The sequence below is a fragment of the Anguilla anguilla genome, chromosome 19 (assembly GCF_013347855.1).
Source record: "Anguilla anguilla isolate fAngAng1 chromosome 19, fAngAng1.pri, whole genome shotgun sequence".
NCBI lineage: Eukaryota > Metazoa > Chordata > Actinopteri > Anguilliformes > Anguillidae > Anguilla > Anguilla anguilla.
Genome location: NC_049219.1, coordinates 13,894,389 through 13,910,522, shown reverse-complemented (window position 1 = coordinate 13,910,522; position 16,134 = coordinate 13,894,389). Strand labels below are relative to the sequence as shown.

The following is a 16,134-nucleotide window of genomic DNA, read 5'->3' as shown; positions in this document are numbered from 1 at the left end:
GCCACGCCCCCTGCCCACCCATCTCTGCCTCCTCCCTCTTCCTCCGGCCCCTCCCCCTGCTCCCTGGCCACCACGTCTGCGGCCTGGGTCCCACCCCCCTCTCCAGGGGGCGCCAGTGAGGGCCTGCGGGAGGTGCTGGAGAAGCCGCTGGAGAACGATGCGGAGGGGGTGTGGAGCCCCGACATCGAGCAGAGCTTCCAGGAGGCGCTGAACATCTACCCGCCCTGCGGCCGACGCAAGATCATCCTCTCTGACGAGGGAAAGATGTACGGTACGCCTCCTCCAGTACGGCTCCTCTGCTCCCCTCCCTCTCACTCTCTCCTCTCCTCCCTCTCTTTCACTCACCCCTCCCATCCCTCTTAGTCACCCATCTCCTCTTTCTCTCACTTACTCATCTCCTCCCTCTCACTCACTCATCTCCTCTTTCTCTCACTCACTCATCTCCTCCCTCTCACTCACTCATCTCCTCTCTCACTCATCTCCTCTTTCTATCACTCCACTCCTTCATCTCTCTCACTCCTCTCATCCCTCTTACTCACTCATCTCCTCTTTCTCTCACTCACTCATCTCCTCCCTCTCACTCACTCATCTCCTCTTTCTCTCACTCCTTTCCTCCCTCTCTCTCATCTTCTCTTTCTCTCACTCAAATCCTCTCTTCTAAGTGCTTCCAAATCACGACAGACATCTCATGACGATTCAGTGTAAATTACTATTAACACCTATCCACATCATGTTACTTCCCTGTATGACTTGAACAAAAACAGAGACAGTCAGGGGTGCTGGCTGAAATGAGCGTGACTGGTGAGTGTGAAGGGCGTGTTTGAGCTCGGCCGGTCTGCTGTTCTACCCTCAGTGTAAGTGCAGGTCCAAGGTCAGAGTGCCGATCCCTGATCAGCTCTAACCCCTTATAAAGCTCCAGTAATGGCGGGGAAGGAGCAGGGGGCAGGTGGTACATTCTGCCCAAGCCTACTACCCCCTCCCCCCACCCCCCCTAGGGTGGGTCAGGGGCGGCTGTGACTGTCACATCAGCGAGGAATGGCATGTGTGTGTGCGCTGGGAGTCGGGTTCAAGGCAGCCCGCTGTAACTCTACACTAGAATAGACGTTTACCCTTTCAGCACTTCAGAGAGGGGGAAACAAATAAACGTGGAGTCGCTTGTGTCTTGCAGCCTGCGGGCGGGGGGGGGGGGGGACAGGGTCCGCACCTGTCCCTGCTGCATGTCTATACACCCCTCAATCCCCTTCGCCCCTATACACCCCCCATCCCATCTGTTTTACACCCGGCTAGACACTGGGTCGGCTCCCCTGTCTGTCCGTCTGTCTGTCAGAGAGACTGAATGACCTTCAGCTGACCTCTGTCTGCTCCCCTCTCTCTGCACTTGCTGCCCCAAAATGAGCAGTCATCACCTGCACCTCCATCAAGGTTCTGCTCCCGGACACCCAGGTTTCACTGTTTCCCCAATTCCCTCTCGTTAAGCTCGATTGTGACTGGGGAAATAGACAAAGCCCTAAAAAAATTTTAGCATTTCCGTTTTCCACACTTTTTTGAAGCCATAATACATAAAAAAAAACAAAGTCTTTTTGTGTCTGCTGCTTCACTGTAAGTGGAATATTCAGCAATTTACTTTTATATTGCAGCTGTAAGCAGACAGGAAGTCTGTCACACTTTTCCATGCATAACAGCCATAACTTCTGCTCTTGACCATGGCCGTGATGTCACTGACCGCAGTGCGACTCAGCCATGCTAATCAGTGGCTCCCTCTCATTAGTCAGTGTGCTGGATGAGGCTGTGCTCTTGTGCAATGGGCTGATATTCGGTGTGCACGGCCAAGGAAAACATTCCTCCTCTGCTGCAGTTTGACACTTCTGCCTGCGACACACAGTACTAACAGCTGCTGGCCCTCATAAAACCAGACACTGTGTGTGTGTGTGTGTGTTTGTGCACGTGTGTGCGTGTGTGTGCATGTATGTTTGTGTGTTTGTGCATGTGTATGCGTGTATGTTTGTGTGTGTGTGTGTGTTTGTGTTTCTGCGCATGTGTGTGTGTGTGTGTGTGTGTGTGAGGGCCTCCCATGTGTTGCTGATGTGCCATACTATCCTGCATGGAGACTTTTGTCTTTTTGAAAAAAAAGAAAACACCATCTCACTGTCATACTCTCAGTGTTTTGCACTCATTTAAAATTTTAACTGACTGAATGAGTACTATCAGACACCTGCTCTCACATCCTGTATCCTGCCGCCATATGCTTGTACTTTGGCATCTGTATTGCTGTGGCAGTATTTAAAGAAAGTTTTAGGCTGGGTTTTCCATTGCTGAGACAGTGATCTGCCTGGTCTCTTGCATGGAAACCAGTGTGGGACAGAGAGAGATGAGGATGGATTCATCTGTCCTACATCCCCCCTTCCCCACCCCATTCTCCGAATTCCTCCCTACTTTCAAAATCAAAATCAATTTTATTTGTATAGCGCTTTTTACAGAAAAAAACTGTCACAAACATGCTTTACAGGACAGCAGAAAAAGATCAAAAACTGGATCTGAACCCCTCAAATAGCAATGCTCGTGACATTAGTGAAAAGGGGTACGGGGGTGCGCTACAGTAGAGGGGAGAGGCCAGCGGGGTTTTTGCTTTTGCTTGGGGGAGATCAGGCCACATGATGGTCACATGATCTCTTGAGTCCTTGTCCCTGTAACCAGAGCCCTCGATGGAAGAACGGGCCAGTGATTTAGGTCTGGTGTAAAGGCATGCTCTATAAACATTGACACACAGGGCAGCTGCCTCTCGCCCCCTCCATCCCCCACTCCCTCTCCCCCACTCCTGGGCCTCTCCTCCGTCTCCTCCCCACCGAGCCTGTCCTGTGGCATTGAGCAGCCGACCCCTTCACCTGCTCCCCCAATGTGACCCATCTGTCATCAGTGCCCCCCCACCGCACCCCACCCCACACACGCACCCGTCCTCAGGACCCATCTCACTTACCGAGGCAGACACGCACATCTCACTGACCAACGAGTAAACATTTTAATTCCTGGCAGTTCAAAGAGTCAGATTCTCTTCTGGCCGCTTTGAGGTGCTGCTCTGCTCCTTCTGTCCTCCCCCCCACACAAGAACTGCCGCCCTCAGCTGAGAAACACATACTGGTGTGAAAACAATAAGCGTGGAGCTGCTCCTTTTGCTTTTATGAAGCTTATGCCGTGTTGCTTTTGAGAGTGCAAAAGTCCCAAGATTCTGATATGAGTTTATGTATTTTAAAAATAGTAATAACAAATGTGTTGGTGGTATATTATTTGTCAGTAACTATTTGCATAAATTTTGTTTTCATAATGGGAATGTGATTAGAATTAATATACAAAACACTAACACATAAAATTACAATTGCTTAGAGCATTATCAGTGTGTCAAGATGTTTTGCATGTCTTACCTGACAACATAAGACAATTGGTTGTACCTTCCACGTCTGTGAATGTGCCCCACCTATATCTGTGGGTGTTTGGCAATGTGGGAAAGTGGTTCTGCTTTAGAGGTCTCTAGTGAATGGCCCATTGAACCAGAGAACACAGCAGAAAAAAACAAACAAACACAACTTCTGATTGGTTCTTTCAGGACGAAACGAGTTGATAGCAAGATACATCAAACTCAGAACGGGGAAGTGGCGAACCAGGAAGCAGGTGAGACCTCCAGCCAATCCGCAGTGTTTCACAGAGCTGACCTCAGCCAATTACAGGCCAGCCTATCACCCAAGTAACAGTCACAATGAAGGGGGCAGCGAGTGCTGGCTGCTCTTGACATTGTGAGTGACAGGGCTTCCCATGCTGATGATTGGTGCACAGCGATGCACGCATGCTGATGATTGGTGCACAGCGATGCACGCATGCTGATGATTGGTGCACAGCGATGCACGCATGCTGATGATTGGTGCAAAGCGATGCACGCATGCTGATGATTGGTGCACAGCGATGCACGCATGCTGATGATTGGTGCACAGCGATGCACGCAGGCTGATGATTGGTGCACAGCGATGCACGCATGCGGATGATTGGTGCACAGCGATGCACGCATGCTGATGATTGGTGCACAGCGATGCACGCATGCTGATGATTGGTGCACAGCGATGCACGCGTGCTGATGATTGGTGCACAGTGATGCACGCATGCTGATGATTGGTGCACAGCGATGCACGCAGGCTGATGATTGGTGCACAGCGATGCACGCGTGCTGATGATTGGTGCACAGTGATGCACGCATGCTGATGATTGGTGCACAGCGATGCACGCATGCCGTGGGATTGGGTGTCGGGAGAGTCACGCCTCCACAGCCTGCTCCCTCTGGAAGAATGGAAGTCTGGGAACGCAGTACGGAAAAACACTCCATAACACGGAAACATTTGGAATTTAAAACCCTCACATGGAACTCAATATCGCCGTGCAAAGACATGGCCCTCTTCACATTTGACCGCCGCTGCACTGGAGTGGCACAAGTATTCACACTGGTTCCTACACGGAGATTTGCTTGTGGAATTTTCACCTTTTGCAGTGATGCCATTTAATATTAAGAACTTTCTTATTTGGTGCCGCAGACGGCCAACAAACAATTTTGTTCACTTCTTTCAAGCATTAGGGCCCCTCTCTCTCAGACGCTCCTCTTCACAAAGATTCATTTAGCCTTAAGGACCATAAAGTTCACTGTCATGAAAATAGCTCACAGGAGAAAGTAGCTAAAGCAGCTGTGGTTTTTTGGCAGTGTTGAATGTGGGGGTTTGTTGTTCCAGCTCTGCGGCCGTCCCTCCGCCTCACCTGTCCGCTCTCTCCCTCAGGTGTCCAGTCACATCCAGGTGCTGGCCCGACGGAAGGCCAGAGACATCCAGGTGAAGCTGAAGGTATGTGTGCCATGGTGTGCGTGCCGTGCCGGTAAATCTGGCGACCCTATTTGCCCCTAATGGCAGCGATGGCAGTGATGTGATGTGTGCTTCTGTCTCCTTGTGCTTTCACAGGACCATGTGGCCAAAGACAAGGCCCTCCAGAGCATGGCGGCCATGTCCTCTGCCCAGATCATCTCAGCCTCCGTCTTCCAGAACACGCTGACCCTGCAGGAGCTTGCCCAGCCTGCCTTCCCATCAGCCACTGGGGTGAGCGGAGTGCGAGCAGCTTCTCGTCCCTGTGATCCTAATACTTTCCACTAGTAGAATAGCACCAGTATTACATGATTGATTAGTATCATTCCACACTCAAGAAAACTGATTATCTTTCAGGATATAGGTATCAATTCATGCAGGCCTACATCAGTAAAATTCTTTGAGACTAGCCAAAGCGTGTTTTATAACAAACAGATGACACGTTTTCTCTTTTTTCCAGTTTTGGCATGGTGCTATGCAGGGACTGCCTGGTTCTGAGGAGTAAGTAACCTGTATTAAATACCTCTTTCTGTTTCATCTGACTGTCCTGAGCCAGGATCCCCTAATATATTTATTTATATGTATTTTTCTGTGACCCATCCTATATATCAAGTGGACAACAACCTATTTTCATATTTTCACATTTTCAACATATTTTAATTAAATGCCTCTCTTCCCTCCATAGCATCAAGCCCTTTTCACAGCAGAGCTACAGCCCAGCTCCTATTACAGGTGAGTCACCCTCAGCCTCCAGTTTCCTCTCAGGAACCAACGACTGGCAGAGAGACATCACTCAAAAAAGAGATGTGACTAAAATGAGAGATGTCACTCCTTAGTAACTACCCTTAGAAATGTACATTCTCTAACATTAAAGGGCAAATAGAACACTAAAGTGCGAAACAATAATAGGAGAAAAACTTTGGATTGTTTGCCAATTGACTGACAACCTGTCTGCTCAAGAACACTAAATTCAAGCAAGTTTAGACCGGTAGTCGGTTTAAATGTAAGATTTCCACCTCCCGTATTCACACTGCTCTCCTGCCGCCTCCTCCTCAGGCTACGAGAGTGCAGCGGGCGTGTCCGTGCCCTCCGGCGCCTCCTGGCTGGCGCGCAGTATCGCCACATCCAGGTTCCGCATGTTGGAGTTCTCCGCCTTCCTGGAGCATCAGCTGGACCCCGAAAGCGTGAGTCGCCCTTTTGCCCTTTGGTTGCTGAATGTGCTCAGGCCCGCAGTCCTGGTGCTGGAGATACGCAGGATCTGCTGGCGGTTTGCTGTTACTCAGCACTTAATGAAATCCATGTATGGATGTACACCTGCACCTAATTTAAAGCAGGTATAGATCACCGGCAGACTTGGGTATGAATTGGTTGCTGGTTTTAAAGTGGGAAGAAGCTAGCGGGCCCTGTGGCTCTCCAGGACTAGGGTTGCAGACCCCTACTCTTCACAAAAATGCCTGTCCCAGCACTCTACGCCCTCTAATTAAAGATGAGAACTCTACAGACGTCACAGTCGGCTATACAGACTGACCATGTTGCTTTCATGCTGTATGAGTAATGTGGTGTTTGATTATGATAAGATGGGTTGAGCAGTTGAGCTAAGCTTGTTGAGTTAATGGATGGTGTCATAGTGTGCCTGAGCTGGAGCTGAAAGAGAGGCTGTTTGAATGGAGAACGTGTCCTGTTCTCTGCCCTCAGTATAACAAACACCTGTTTGTGCACATGGGCCAGTCCGGGCCCTCCTTCGGTGATCCGTGCCTGGAAGCTGTGGACGTGCGGCAGATCTACGACAAGTTCCCCGAGAAGGGGGGGCTGAGGGAGCTGTTTGAGAAGGGCCCGGCCGACGCCTTCTTCCTGGTCAAGTTCTGGGTGAGACCGCTTTCCCAAACGCTCCCCTACACCGCACCTATTTAACCCGCTTGGTACGCAAACTCCCGTACCTCCCTGTGGAATACACGATGAACAGCGTGCTTCACCATCCTGCACGATAACGATGAACGCTTGCATACACTACGCCTGCATGTGCTGCTGGTCTCAGCACAGTACAATGTCTGGCTCTTGAGGTGAAGACCAGAGACTCATGTTCCTGACAAAAATGGGAACAAAATTAATTTCCGAGAATTAGGAGGAGAGAGAAATGATTGCAGTTAAGGAGTATGTGGGCTATAATGTGATCTCAGGTTCTCTGGTCTCTCCAGGTCACTGTTGGTGGGGGGGGGGGGGTGGTGGTGTTTGTCCTCTGCTGACCCCTGTGGGTGGAGAGTGGGAAAACACCCAGGGGAACACGGACAGAGCTGCTCTTTCAGGGAAGACATTCGAGCCGGAGCACCTGTTCCCCTCCTCACTCTCTCACTGAAGCCATCCCACTCATATGGCTATTTATAGAGCCCTCAGTCTGAAGGGGGGGGGGGAGTGAGCGATGAGACACTCCAAATATCTATCTCCCTCCTCACCGGAAATCTCCATCACTCCTCTGAAGTGCTAGATTCCAAGGAAAAAAGAACGAGGCAGGAATTGTAAACAGTCAGTGTTCTTTGTCCTACAGAAGGGTCGTCAGTATAGCATTCATGTCACATCACTTGCCGTTTGCCGTGAGGGGGGGAGAGAAAGAGAGAGTGAGAGCTGGCGGCCTGTGTTTAGTACACATGACAGGCCGCCAGTCTATCGCTAGGGACGTTGGAACAGAAATTTTCTTAGGATAACCACTCCAATGAACCATAAATGAGTCAGCAAAGACATTCAATGCACTGCCTGACACTCCAGCATGAAGGCAGATTCTTATTGCCTGCAAATGTTGTGGGATTTGAAGCTGCACAGCTCCCAATGGTTAAAAGCATGCAGCAAGTGTTCTTGTGGGGTTGCATGCAACGTTTATAAACCATTTAACCATGTAACATTTTAATTCCAACAGCACTGTTCAGTCAGTTTGATGGCACCCAGGACCTTTCTTCACTGTCTCTAGTCTGAAGCACCTGGAGGGCTCATTGCAAAGCAGACGTGTGATTTTGGACCTGAGGAGTGTACGGTGATGCAGTTTCTCCTTGCTTCCTGTGCAGGCAGACCTGGGCGGCAGCCTCCAGGATGGAGGCTCAGAGTTCTACGGCATGTCCAGTCTGTACGAGAGCTCGGAGAGCATGACCATCACCTCCTGCACCAGGGTCTGCTCCTTCAGCAAGCAAGTGGTGGAGAAAGTGGAGGTGAGGAGGTGGATATCTCCATTACAGCTCATAAATAGCACCATCGGTTGTATTAACCCTTTAAGGTGTGCCATGGCAAATATGTGATTAGAATTTTCTCAACGGAACATTCCGATGCTGATGTCACAATCGCTACCGGTAACTAAAAGCAGGGGGGTTCTAGATCCCTGACTTGTGTGTGAACGTTGACCCTCTCAATGTGTCCCTGCAGACGGACTGCGGCAGGCTGGAGAACGGTCGCTACGTTTACCAGTTCCAGCGCTCACCATTGTGCGAGTACATGATCAACTTCATCCACAAACTCCAGCACCTGCCCGAGAAATACATGATGAACAGCGTGCTGGAGAACTTCACCATCCTGCAGGTACCGATAAGCGCTCCCGTACACCACACCTATTATCACACTCATGTACACAGTGCTTATTCATTTACACTGCACACATTTAACACACGCCCATATACTGCTCCTATTTAACACAATCCTATGAGCTACCACATGCTGCATGCTTTTAACACACTTCATACACTAGACCAGTTGAACACGCTCCCACACACAGTTGAGTGACATGCGGGTGACGCACAGGAAGTGACCCGTGCGTTCTGTGCGCTGAGGTGACGGGGCGGTGTCTCCTGGCAGGTGGTGTCGAACAGAGACACGCTGGAGACCCTGCTCTGCGTGGCGTACGTCTTTGAGGTGTCCGCCAGCAAGCACGGTGCCCAGCACCACATCTACAGGCTCGTCAGGGACTGAGGACTGAGAGAACCATCTCCTGTCACCACGGCAACAAACTCCTCCCTCTGGGCCGGCCAGCCGACCCTCTGTGTCAGTGTTAGGGGGCCCGTGTGCTGTGACTTTTGTGTCCTTACGTCGACAGGAAGTGCCACCAGTCAAAGCCATGAGGGAACATTCATAGAGGGAAGTGAGTATCATGCCCGGATGAGGGCGTGCTCAGACCGTGCTTTGGGATGTTGTCACTGTCATTTCATTCTATTTAATTTTTATTTTTTACTGAAGGAGGAAACTGTGAAACAATGCATGCACTGACTGTCTGTTATTGTATATAAATTTTCCCAGAATCTCGGTTAAGATTTCTGTTCTGCACAGTTGCATGTGAGGGAGCAGCACGCTCACAGGTAACTGAGAAAAGAGGTCCCAAAGTGCCACCCAATGGTGGTCATGGGGAATTACACCACAGCTGCAGTAAGGAGGCCGCAATTGGATCGCAAGCTGCTAAATTCTATGCTTTCTGAAGCAGTCAATGTGTTTGTTCCTTGTCTTTTCACTTCCCAAATAATGTGTGGCGTTTCAAAAAACTCTAGCCGTCAGGGTCTAATTACCATATAAAAGACCTTCATCATAATTTTCCACAGTAATGGGCAAAGCATGAATGTTTAATGGATTTGTTTTTCAGATGTGAAATTGTATTTAACATTTAATGCCACTGAATGAAAATAAAAGTGAGCTGAGATGGAACTACAGCGGCTCCTGTCAAGCTTATATTTCACAAAATAATTAACTGCTTGATTTAGCTTTTGGTTATCAACTGGTAGTCATTTCAAATGCACAGATTATACTTAGTTCTTAGTGGTCTGTTTCCAAATTTTAGGTTTATTAAGAAAATGATCTGCATAGGTCGGAATAAAACATTTTATGTGACCAACTTGCCTTTCATTTGATATGGCCCTTTGCTATTATTAAAAATAATTTGGAATTGTGTATATGCCTATCATAATATCCACAACAGCAACTTAATGAGCTGTTATTTCTGACACTAAATCTTTGAAAGTTTATTTGCTCATTTTCATGCTGATCTGAAGGTCTGGAATTCCTGTTTGTATACAGTCTCACACACACACACACACACACAAATACGCATACAAGCGTATGCACACACACACACACACAAATATGCATGCACGTGTATGCACACACGCACACGCACGCAGAGGCTCACGCACGCACTCGCACTCGCACACGCACACGCACACGCACACACACACAGCTGCTTGGCAGACTGATGGGGAAGGCTCTCAGTTTCTCTGTGCTTGAGCTGCAGCTGAAAGACCCTCCTCTGTCTTGGAGCCCAGCTCCATTGGCAGCTAAATACTGCATTTTATTAGCAGTGTATCTGAACTTTGACGAAGTGTGGACTGCTGAACTGCAGGAGCTGGAAGAGCAGCCTGACCCTGAAAGAGGAATTGAACACAGATGAAACAGGAAGATTGCTCAGAGAGACCGAACTCGGAGTCCACACAAGGCTCACACATTAACTCAGCAAAGGAGAAATGCAAATGTCAAAATTCAAAAATCACAATGCCAGTGTTTCCCTGGTTTGGCTGCTGATATACATTTTTCAATCAGTTATATGAAAGGTTAGTTTATTGGTCATGTCAAATGAGGAGGTGATCCAAAAGTCTTTTCATATGCTTGGACCTGTTACTGCCAGTAAGCTGTCTGGCTGTGCAGGTGTACTGGCTGGGGTGTCTTCTTTCATAACAAAATATCACCTCACTGACTGCATGACCTTGGGCCAGGTCAAGCACACTACCCTTCTGCTGGATCCGTTGTTTTTCTGGAACTTTCATAGACACTAAAGAGGCTGAACGGATATAGAATTTTAACAAAATCTGACAGGAAGCTGTCTGTCTCTTCTTTTGTCCCCTTTCTCATTATTTATACAGTTTAATTCTACAAAGCCACAGACAGCAAATAACCAGTTTTGGAGTTTTGGCTGACAAGTGAGTCATCCAGTGATTGTGTACACATTATTTTCAGACATGTGACATTGATGACGAGTTTGCAAGAGATGGGAGGAACTTAATGTTAATAAAACTCTGAAAATCAACGGAGGATAGAAGAGTTTCCTTTTTTTAAAATTTTTATTTGAAGTCTGTAAATTTTATAACCCCACGCCAGTTGGTGGCGGTAACGCACCCTTTGCTGATTTTCGCCACGATTTAACGAAACTGAAGAAGAAGAAGTCATGTGACAGTGCGTTTGGTGGTGTGTTTTTGGTAGCCTACGACACAAAAATTGAATATGGTGAGTATTTTCGCAAACTTTCGCTAAGTGTTTAATTAAAAAAACAGGCTAGATCCGTAGCTTAGTTAAGGTATCTTACATAAAGTGATCTGTAAAGTCGTTAAAATATTTGACTAGTGGTACTAAAGGTAACAAAGTAAGGCGTTCGTAACCATTTCCTGTATGAAAACCAATCTTGCCAGCTAACTACAGAACATTAGTTTTAGATGAAGTGAGCTATTTAGATCGAATAAAATCTGAAATATAATAAACTTTTTTTTACGAAAAGTATTTGCCATAAATACAATATGAGTAACGTAGCTGAAGATCTAACTTCTCGTTTTTAAATTGTGCGCAGTGCAAGTAATTTTGACTCAGCAAGCGTATGCGTTTGTACACGCTGTTTATATGAACAATATGTTGTTTTAGGATCTGTCTTTAATCGACCTAATTATCTTCTTTTGTGCGTGTGTCTGATTTAGACTACGGCACTTACGCAGGGTCTGGAGAGGATCCCAGATCAGGTTGGGTATCTGGTGATCAGTGAGGACGGGGTGCTGGCTGTGAGTTACCTTTGATTCCGAGCGTCTTGTGTATTTCTATAACCAAATCCTTGCCGATGTTTAACACGACGTAACAAGTGGGGGTTATTATTTCCATGTTACTATTGCATCAGTGCTGCATAGACGCCAATTCATTTGGGTTTGTGATACGAGTGACTGGCTGACATATTGCGCTCAATAGAATGGGCTGTACAGGTCATTAATACTGTATCGGTGTATCGGTGCTATACATGGATGGTATTAATCTGAAAAAACAATCCTCACGGTCAGCATTTTCCCTTGCAGTCGGCAGGTGAATTGGAGAATGACGAGCGCACAGCAGGGGTCATCATGCAGATGGTGCAGACAGCCTGCAAGTTTCGCCTGCATGGTACCGCAGACCCCCCCTTCAAACGCTTGTCAGGTCAGAGCTCCCCCGCGTCTGCACCGGCCCGTTTGCCTTACCGGGCCGTGTCTTTTGGGTTCACGGTCGCTCCGTCTTTAGCCGAGACTACACGTCTGTCATTTTCTACAGACAGATTTGGATATGGCTTGCACTCCCTTTCTGGCCAGGTCGCAGAGCTTCATGTGAGCGTAACAGAGTGCTGACTGCAGCTTGCTTGTTTCTGCTCGTGTGTCTACAGTGATGTTTGAGGACCACGCGTATCTGGTGACCGTGTCCGGGCAGAAGGTCTTTGTGGTCAAACGGCAGAGTAACCAGCGGGAACCGATCAACGTGTAGCCAGAATCCGGGGGAAGCGGAAGGACTCTGGGAACTGTGTTCAGTCACCATTTAAAAAAAAAAAAGAACTTTTTAGCCCTTTTTTGTAAAGGAAACAAAGCTGGTGTGTTCCGGACTCCCAGTGCACAAATGTATATGCTTGAATTGCTGGTGCTGATATTTAACTTATTATGGGTGTGCTCACTAATGTTTCTGTTTCTTGGCAGTGTCACTTCAGACGACAGAATAAAGGCAAGAATAAATTGATTGATCTAGCGAGTGTAATACCTGCATTTATCCCCAAGTTTTTGGTTTTCTCCAAATTTGAAATGCTTGCTTTCGTCTGCATGAAGGCCTCATCACTGCAGCCCCCTCCATCGTTTTGGGAGGGCTGCAGACAACCACAGGCTCCCTATTGGAACCTTCCAGAACATACCCTGCTGCCGGCTGCCACCGTTTTCCACTCTGCAGTTCACTGGCTGAGCTCACGCAGTCGTTGAATCACAGGCATACAAACAGGCCTGTGTGGCTCACAGTTGCTGCTTGTTAGTGTCCTGTACGTATCTTATAACCCTATATTATAACCCACAAGACAGCGATTCCTATGTGCAGCATGTAATCTTACTACTGGCGAAGCACTGACAAACACTGAGCGATAATTATTATATGCAAACTCAACTGTAAATATTAAACCTTTCACTTGTAGTCGGGGAATATTTGAGCTGTCCTTAATTCCTGAGCGATTTGATCTGTGGAGCTGCAGCCTGTAGGTCTCCCTTTGTCAGCTGTGATGCGCTTTGTTTCTGTTCCTTTCTGTTGTTACAAGTTACCGGCCAACCAGGGTGATTTATCGATGGAAAACATTGACAGGAAAAAGAAAAATCGCTCCTGCTTGGAACGATCACCGCAGTGTTTCTCTCGGGTCAAATTGGACACAGCTGTTGCTGCTGCATTTTTTGGCATTTGTAGTGATCATTCATTATAATCCGTGTGCTGACATTCGGATTCGGACGTTTGGATATATGGATTTGCCCTCCACATTGATCAACATAACGTCTTTTTAAGGGCTTGAACCATTAAATATGTGTCAATCCAAAGTACACTTTTCATATCATATAAGAATATGCATCATGCAGCCCATGATATTTAAAATATCATGCTCGGGTCATGTTCTGGCATGCATGGACATTTGATTTATATAAGAATAATTAAATGATGTTCTATTTGAATAAACAAGCAAAATAAATGAATAAATGAACCATTTCAGTTGATCTAGTAGTCCGAAAATATATAATTATAATTATAATATATAATTATATGCATGTCATTTTTATATAATTTTTTAAAATGAGTAATAACCTGAGAAACTACCATGTTCACGCGATTTAAGGATTTTTTTTATCGCTTCCTTCAGCACCGTGGAAAGCGACCGAATGGTTTACGCTGTATGTTGATCCATGTCAATTGTTTAATTGTAGACGTGTACATAGTAAACAATGTAATCAAGGTATCGGAAGCAAACATTTACAATAATAAATATATTGTATTTATTAATCAAGACGAACGTTTGCCAACTGTTACTGTTCTTGTGGAAATAAGACACGCTAAAGAAACAATGTTTGACATGGAAGTTTTGTAAACCGAATAGTACAAACAATAACATGACTACTCTGAATTACTCTCAGTAGTTTCAGTTTCCCAACTGGGATCCTTACTTTGGGCCAGCAGAGGGAGACATCTATCAAGAATCTCACTCGGCAAAAACTTTTCAGTGTCCTGCTGGAAAAAATTACACATTTGTGTTGCATTTGTATCGTGGTTTTATTTCGCATATGACTTGTCGGAACCAACAAGATCTACCGCATTTAACAGTGGTTCTCAAACTCGGTCCTGGGGGACCACGGTATATTCTGGCTTTCATTCAAATCTAAACTGCAATCCCATAATTTTAACAAGCTGTTAATTTTTTTGCACAATAGGTGCTTTTCATGTTTCAGAGCTGGGGTCCCCAGTCTTATCCAGAAAGACTCAGTGTGGGAGCACACACCTGATTCTACTAATCAGCCACTAGAGTCGTTGCCAAGCACCTTAATTAGTAGAATCAGGTGTGTGCACCCACACTAGCGTGTACTTTCCTCTGTATTACTGTGCGTCGTATCACTTCAAACTGGCAATTCTTCTCCGGTATGTTTACAAAAAGAATTCTAAGTGAATACATTTGGGATCTTCAGAGAAGCAAAATGAATTCAAGTGGGTAAGCTATAGTACAGTGCTACTGTTAAATTGCTTTCAAATTAAAATGCACATTGTACGCCAGATTTGACACACCTGCCCTTTACTGGTACGCCTAGGTGTTGTAAATACTGGTTAATCCCGTTAAGTGATTTTGATGGTCAAATCTGTAAGTAGCCTACAGTATAGCGATAATACGCTAACGTGTAACTGTCGCCGTTTCCTTCTTCCACCCTGCAATATTCGCAAAAAATGCAACGGATAATAAAGATTAGACACAAATTTCATTGATGTCGGATTGTAAACGTGCAACTGGTGTGAAAAACAACTACAGCTGCACCCCTCAAAACAGTTTTAAACGCGGGTAAGTTCGTTTCTTTTCGTGACTCCGACGGGACACCCTCGGAGACCGAAGAGAAGTCGTACCCCGAACACGCCTGGGAAAACCGCATCCATTGGAAACGAGTCGTGATTGACTGTCTCCCTGAAAACCTCATCAGCTCGACTGGTTGGAGTTCTTGTCAATCGTTCCCACGTTTCCGTTCTGAGTGCCTCTGCGATCCCACCCATCCACTGTGACTCCAGCAGCTGCCTTGCGGTTGCTCTGCGTATGGTAACAACGAGGCAGGGAAGTGCGGGAGTCCTTAGTACTGTGTACGCTGCGCTTGTGGAAGCACGGTCATATTTTCTTCTCCATTTCCAGCGTGCAACCGAGGACACGTAGGCTTCGCCCGGTTTTTCCGCGTACTGGCGCGGTTACTTCACCAGAAGGTCAACCTAATTTTTCAGAGGTTTGGAAAAAGCTCGGGATTGTCAGTTTCGCTGTGCGTTTTGTTAGCCGTTGCCTCAGCAGTGATCTGCGATTCAATTGATAAGATTTTACTGCGCTGTTTAGTTTGTTTAGCAACAGACAATGGATTGCCAAAACATGTGTAATGTTTTATAGCGCTTTATAACGTTAAATATATTATTTCGAGGGCAAGTTAATACAGTTAGTTGATGAACTCGACACAGCGGATCTTTTTCCTGTTTTCTTTTGTCACTCTTGTGAAGACTTTATACTCGACCGGACCTGTAGGATGCACCGGGTGTAATAGGTTTACAACAAGCTCAGAACATCTTCATTAAATACAAGCCACGAAATTCAAGCAACTGTTTAAAAGAAACCCAAGATGTCTAATCCAACGAAGTTTAAAAAGGATAAAGAAATAATTGCAGAGTATGAGACTCAAGTGAAAGGTAAGCTTTATTATTATTATTATTATTATTATTATTATTATTATTATTGCTGTTTGTTGTCGAATGAGGTTCTTTCCACAACTGTCAGTGAGCTTTTGAATGATGAGGTTCCTCATTGAAGGTGTTTGATTCTGTTAGTAATCTTAGTGTGTCAGTCTGTGCAAATTTCAAGTTTATTTATCCAAGCTTTATCTCAAGCTGAATGATTCCGTACAGTGCTTATTGGAAGGACATCAAAGTTTGGGGAGGCTGAACTTAGATTATAAATGTGGTATTGTTTCCCTTGTACTCTTTTGAG

General features: G+C 46.4%; 3 protein-coding genes across 3 annotated transcripts in view; all 3 read left to right on the top strand.

The window, feature by feature from the left end:
- LOC118218785 (transcriptional enhancer factor TEF-3-like) lies at positions 1-9,557 on the top strand (the record flags this gene model as incomplete). The annotated part of the gene is made up of 11 exons (XM_035401465.1): positions 1-271; positions 3,599-3,663; positions 4,809-4,871; positions 4,986-5,120; positions 5,347-5,387; positions 5,572-5,618; positions 5,943-6,070; positions 6,582-6,752; positions 7,940-8,080; positions 8,292-8,444; positions 8,718-9,557. Coding segments are annotated over 11 exons (1,329 nt in total), but the record flags the coding sequence as incomplete, so codon positions are not given.
- A 1,435-nt stretch (positions 9,558-10,992) lies between these two features.
- lamtor4 (late endosomal/lysosomal adaptor, MAPK and MTOR activator 4) lies at positions 10,993-12,637 on the top strand. Its single transcript, XM_035401466.1, has 4 exons — positions 10,993-11,123; positions 11,585-11,665; positions 11,951-12,068; positions 12,289-12,637. Exons 1-4 carry the CDS (start codon positions 11,121-11,123, stop codon positions 12,384-12,386), a joined length of 300 nt encoding a protein of 99 aa, XP_035257357.1. The 5' UTR covers positions 10,993-11,120; the 3' UTR covers positions 12,387-12,637.
- A 2,033-nt stretch (positions 12,638-14,670) lies between these two features.
- Positions 14,671-16,134, top strand: part of LOC118218784 (SLIT-ROBO Rho GTPase-activating protein 1-like) — a 62,576-nt gene continuing 61,112 nt past the window's right edge. The window contains 1 exon segment of the mRNA XM_035401464.1: positions 14,671-15,836. Within this exon segment, the coding sequence (XP_035257355.1) occupies positions 15,770-15,836 (67 nt within the window). The 5' untranslated portion in view covers positions 14,671-15,769.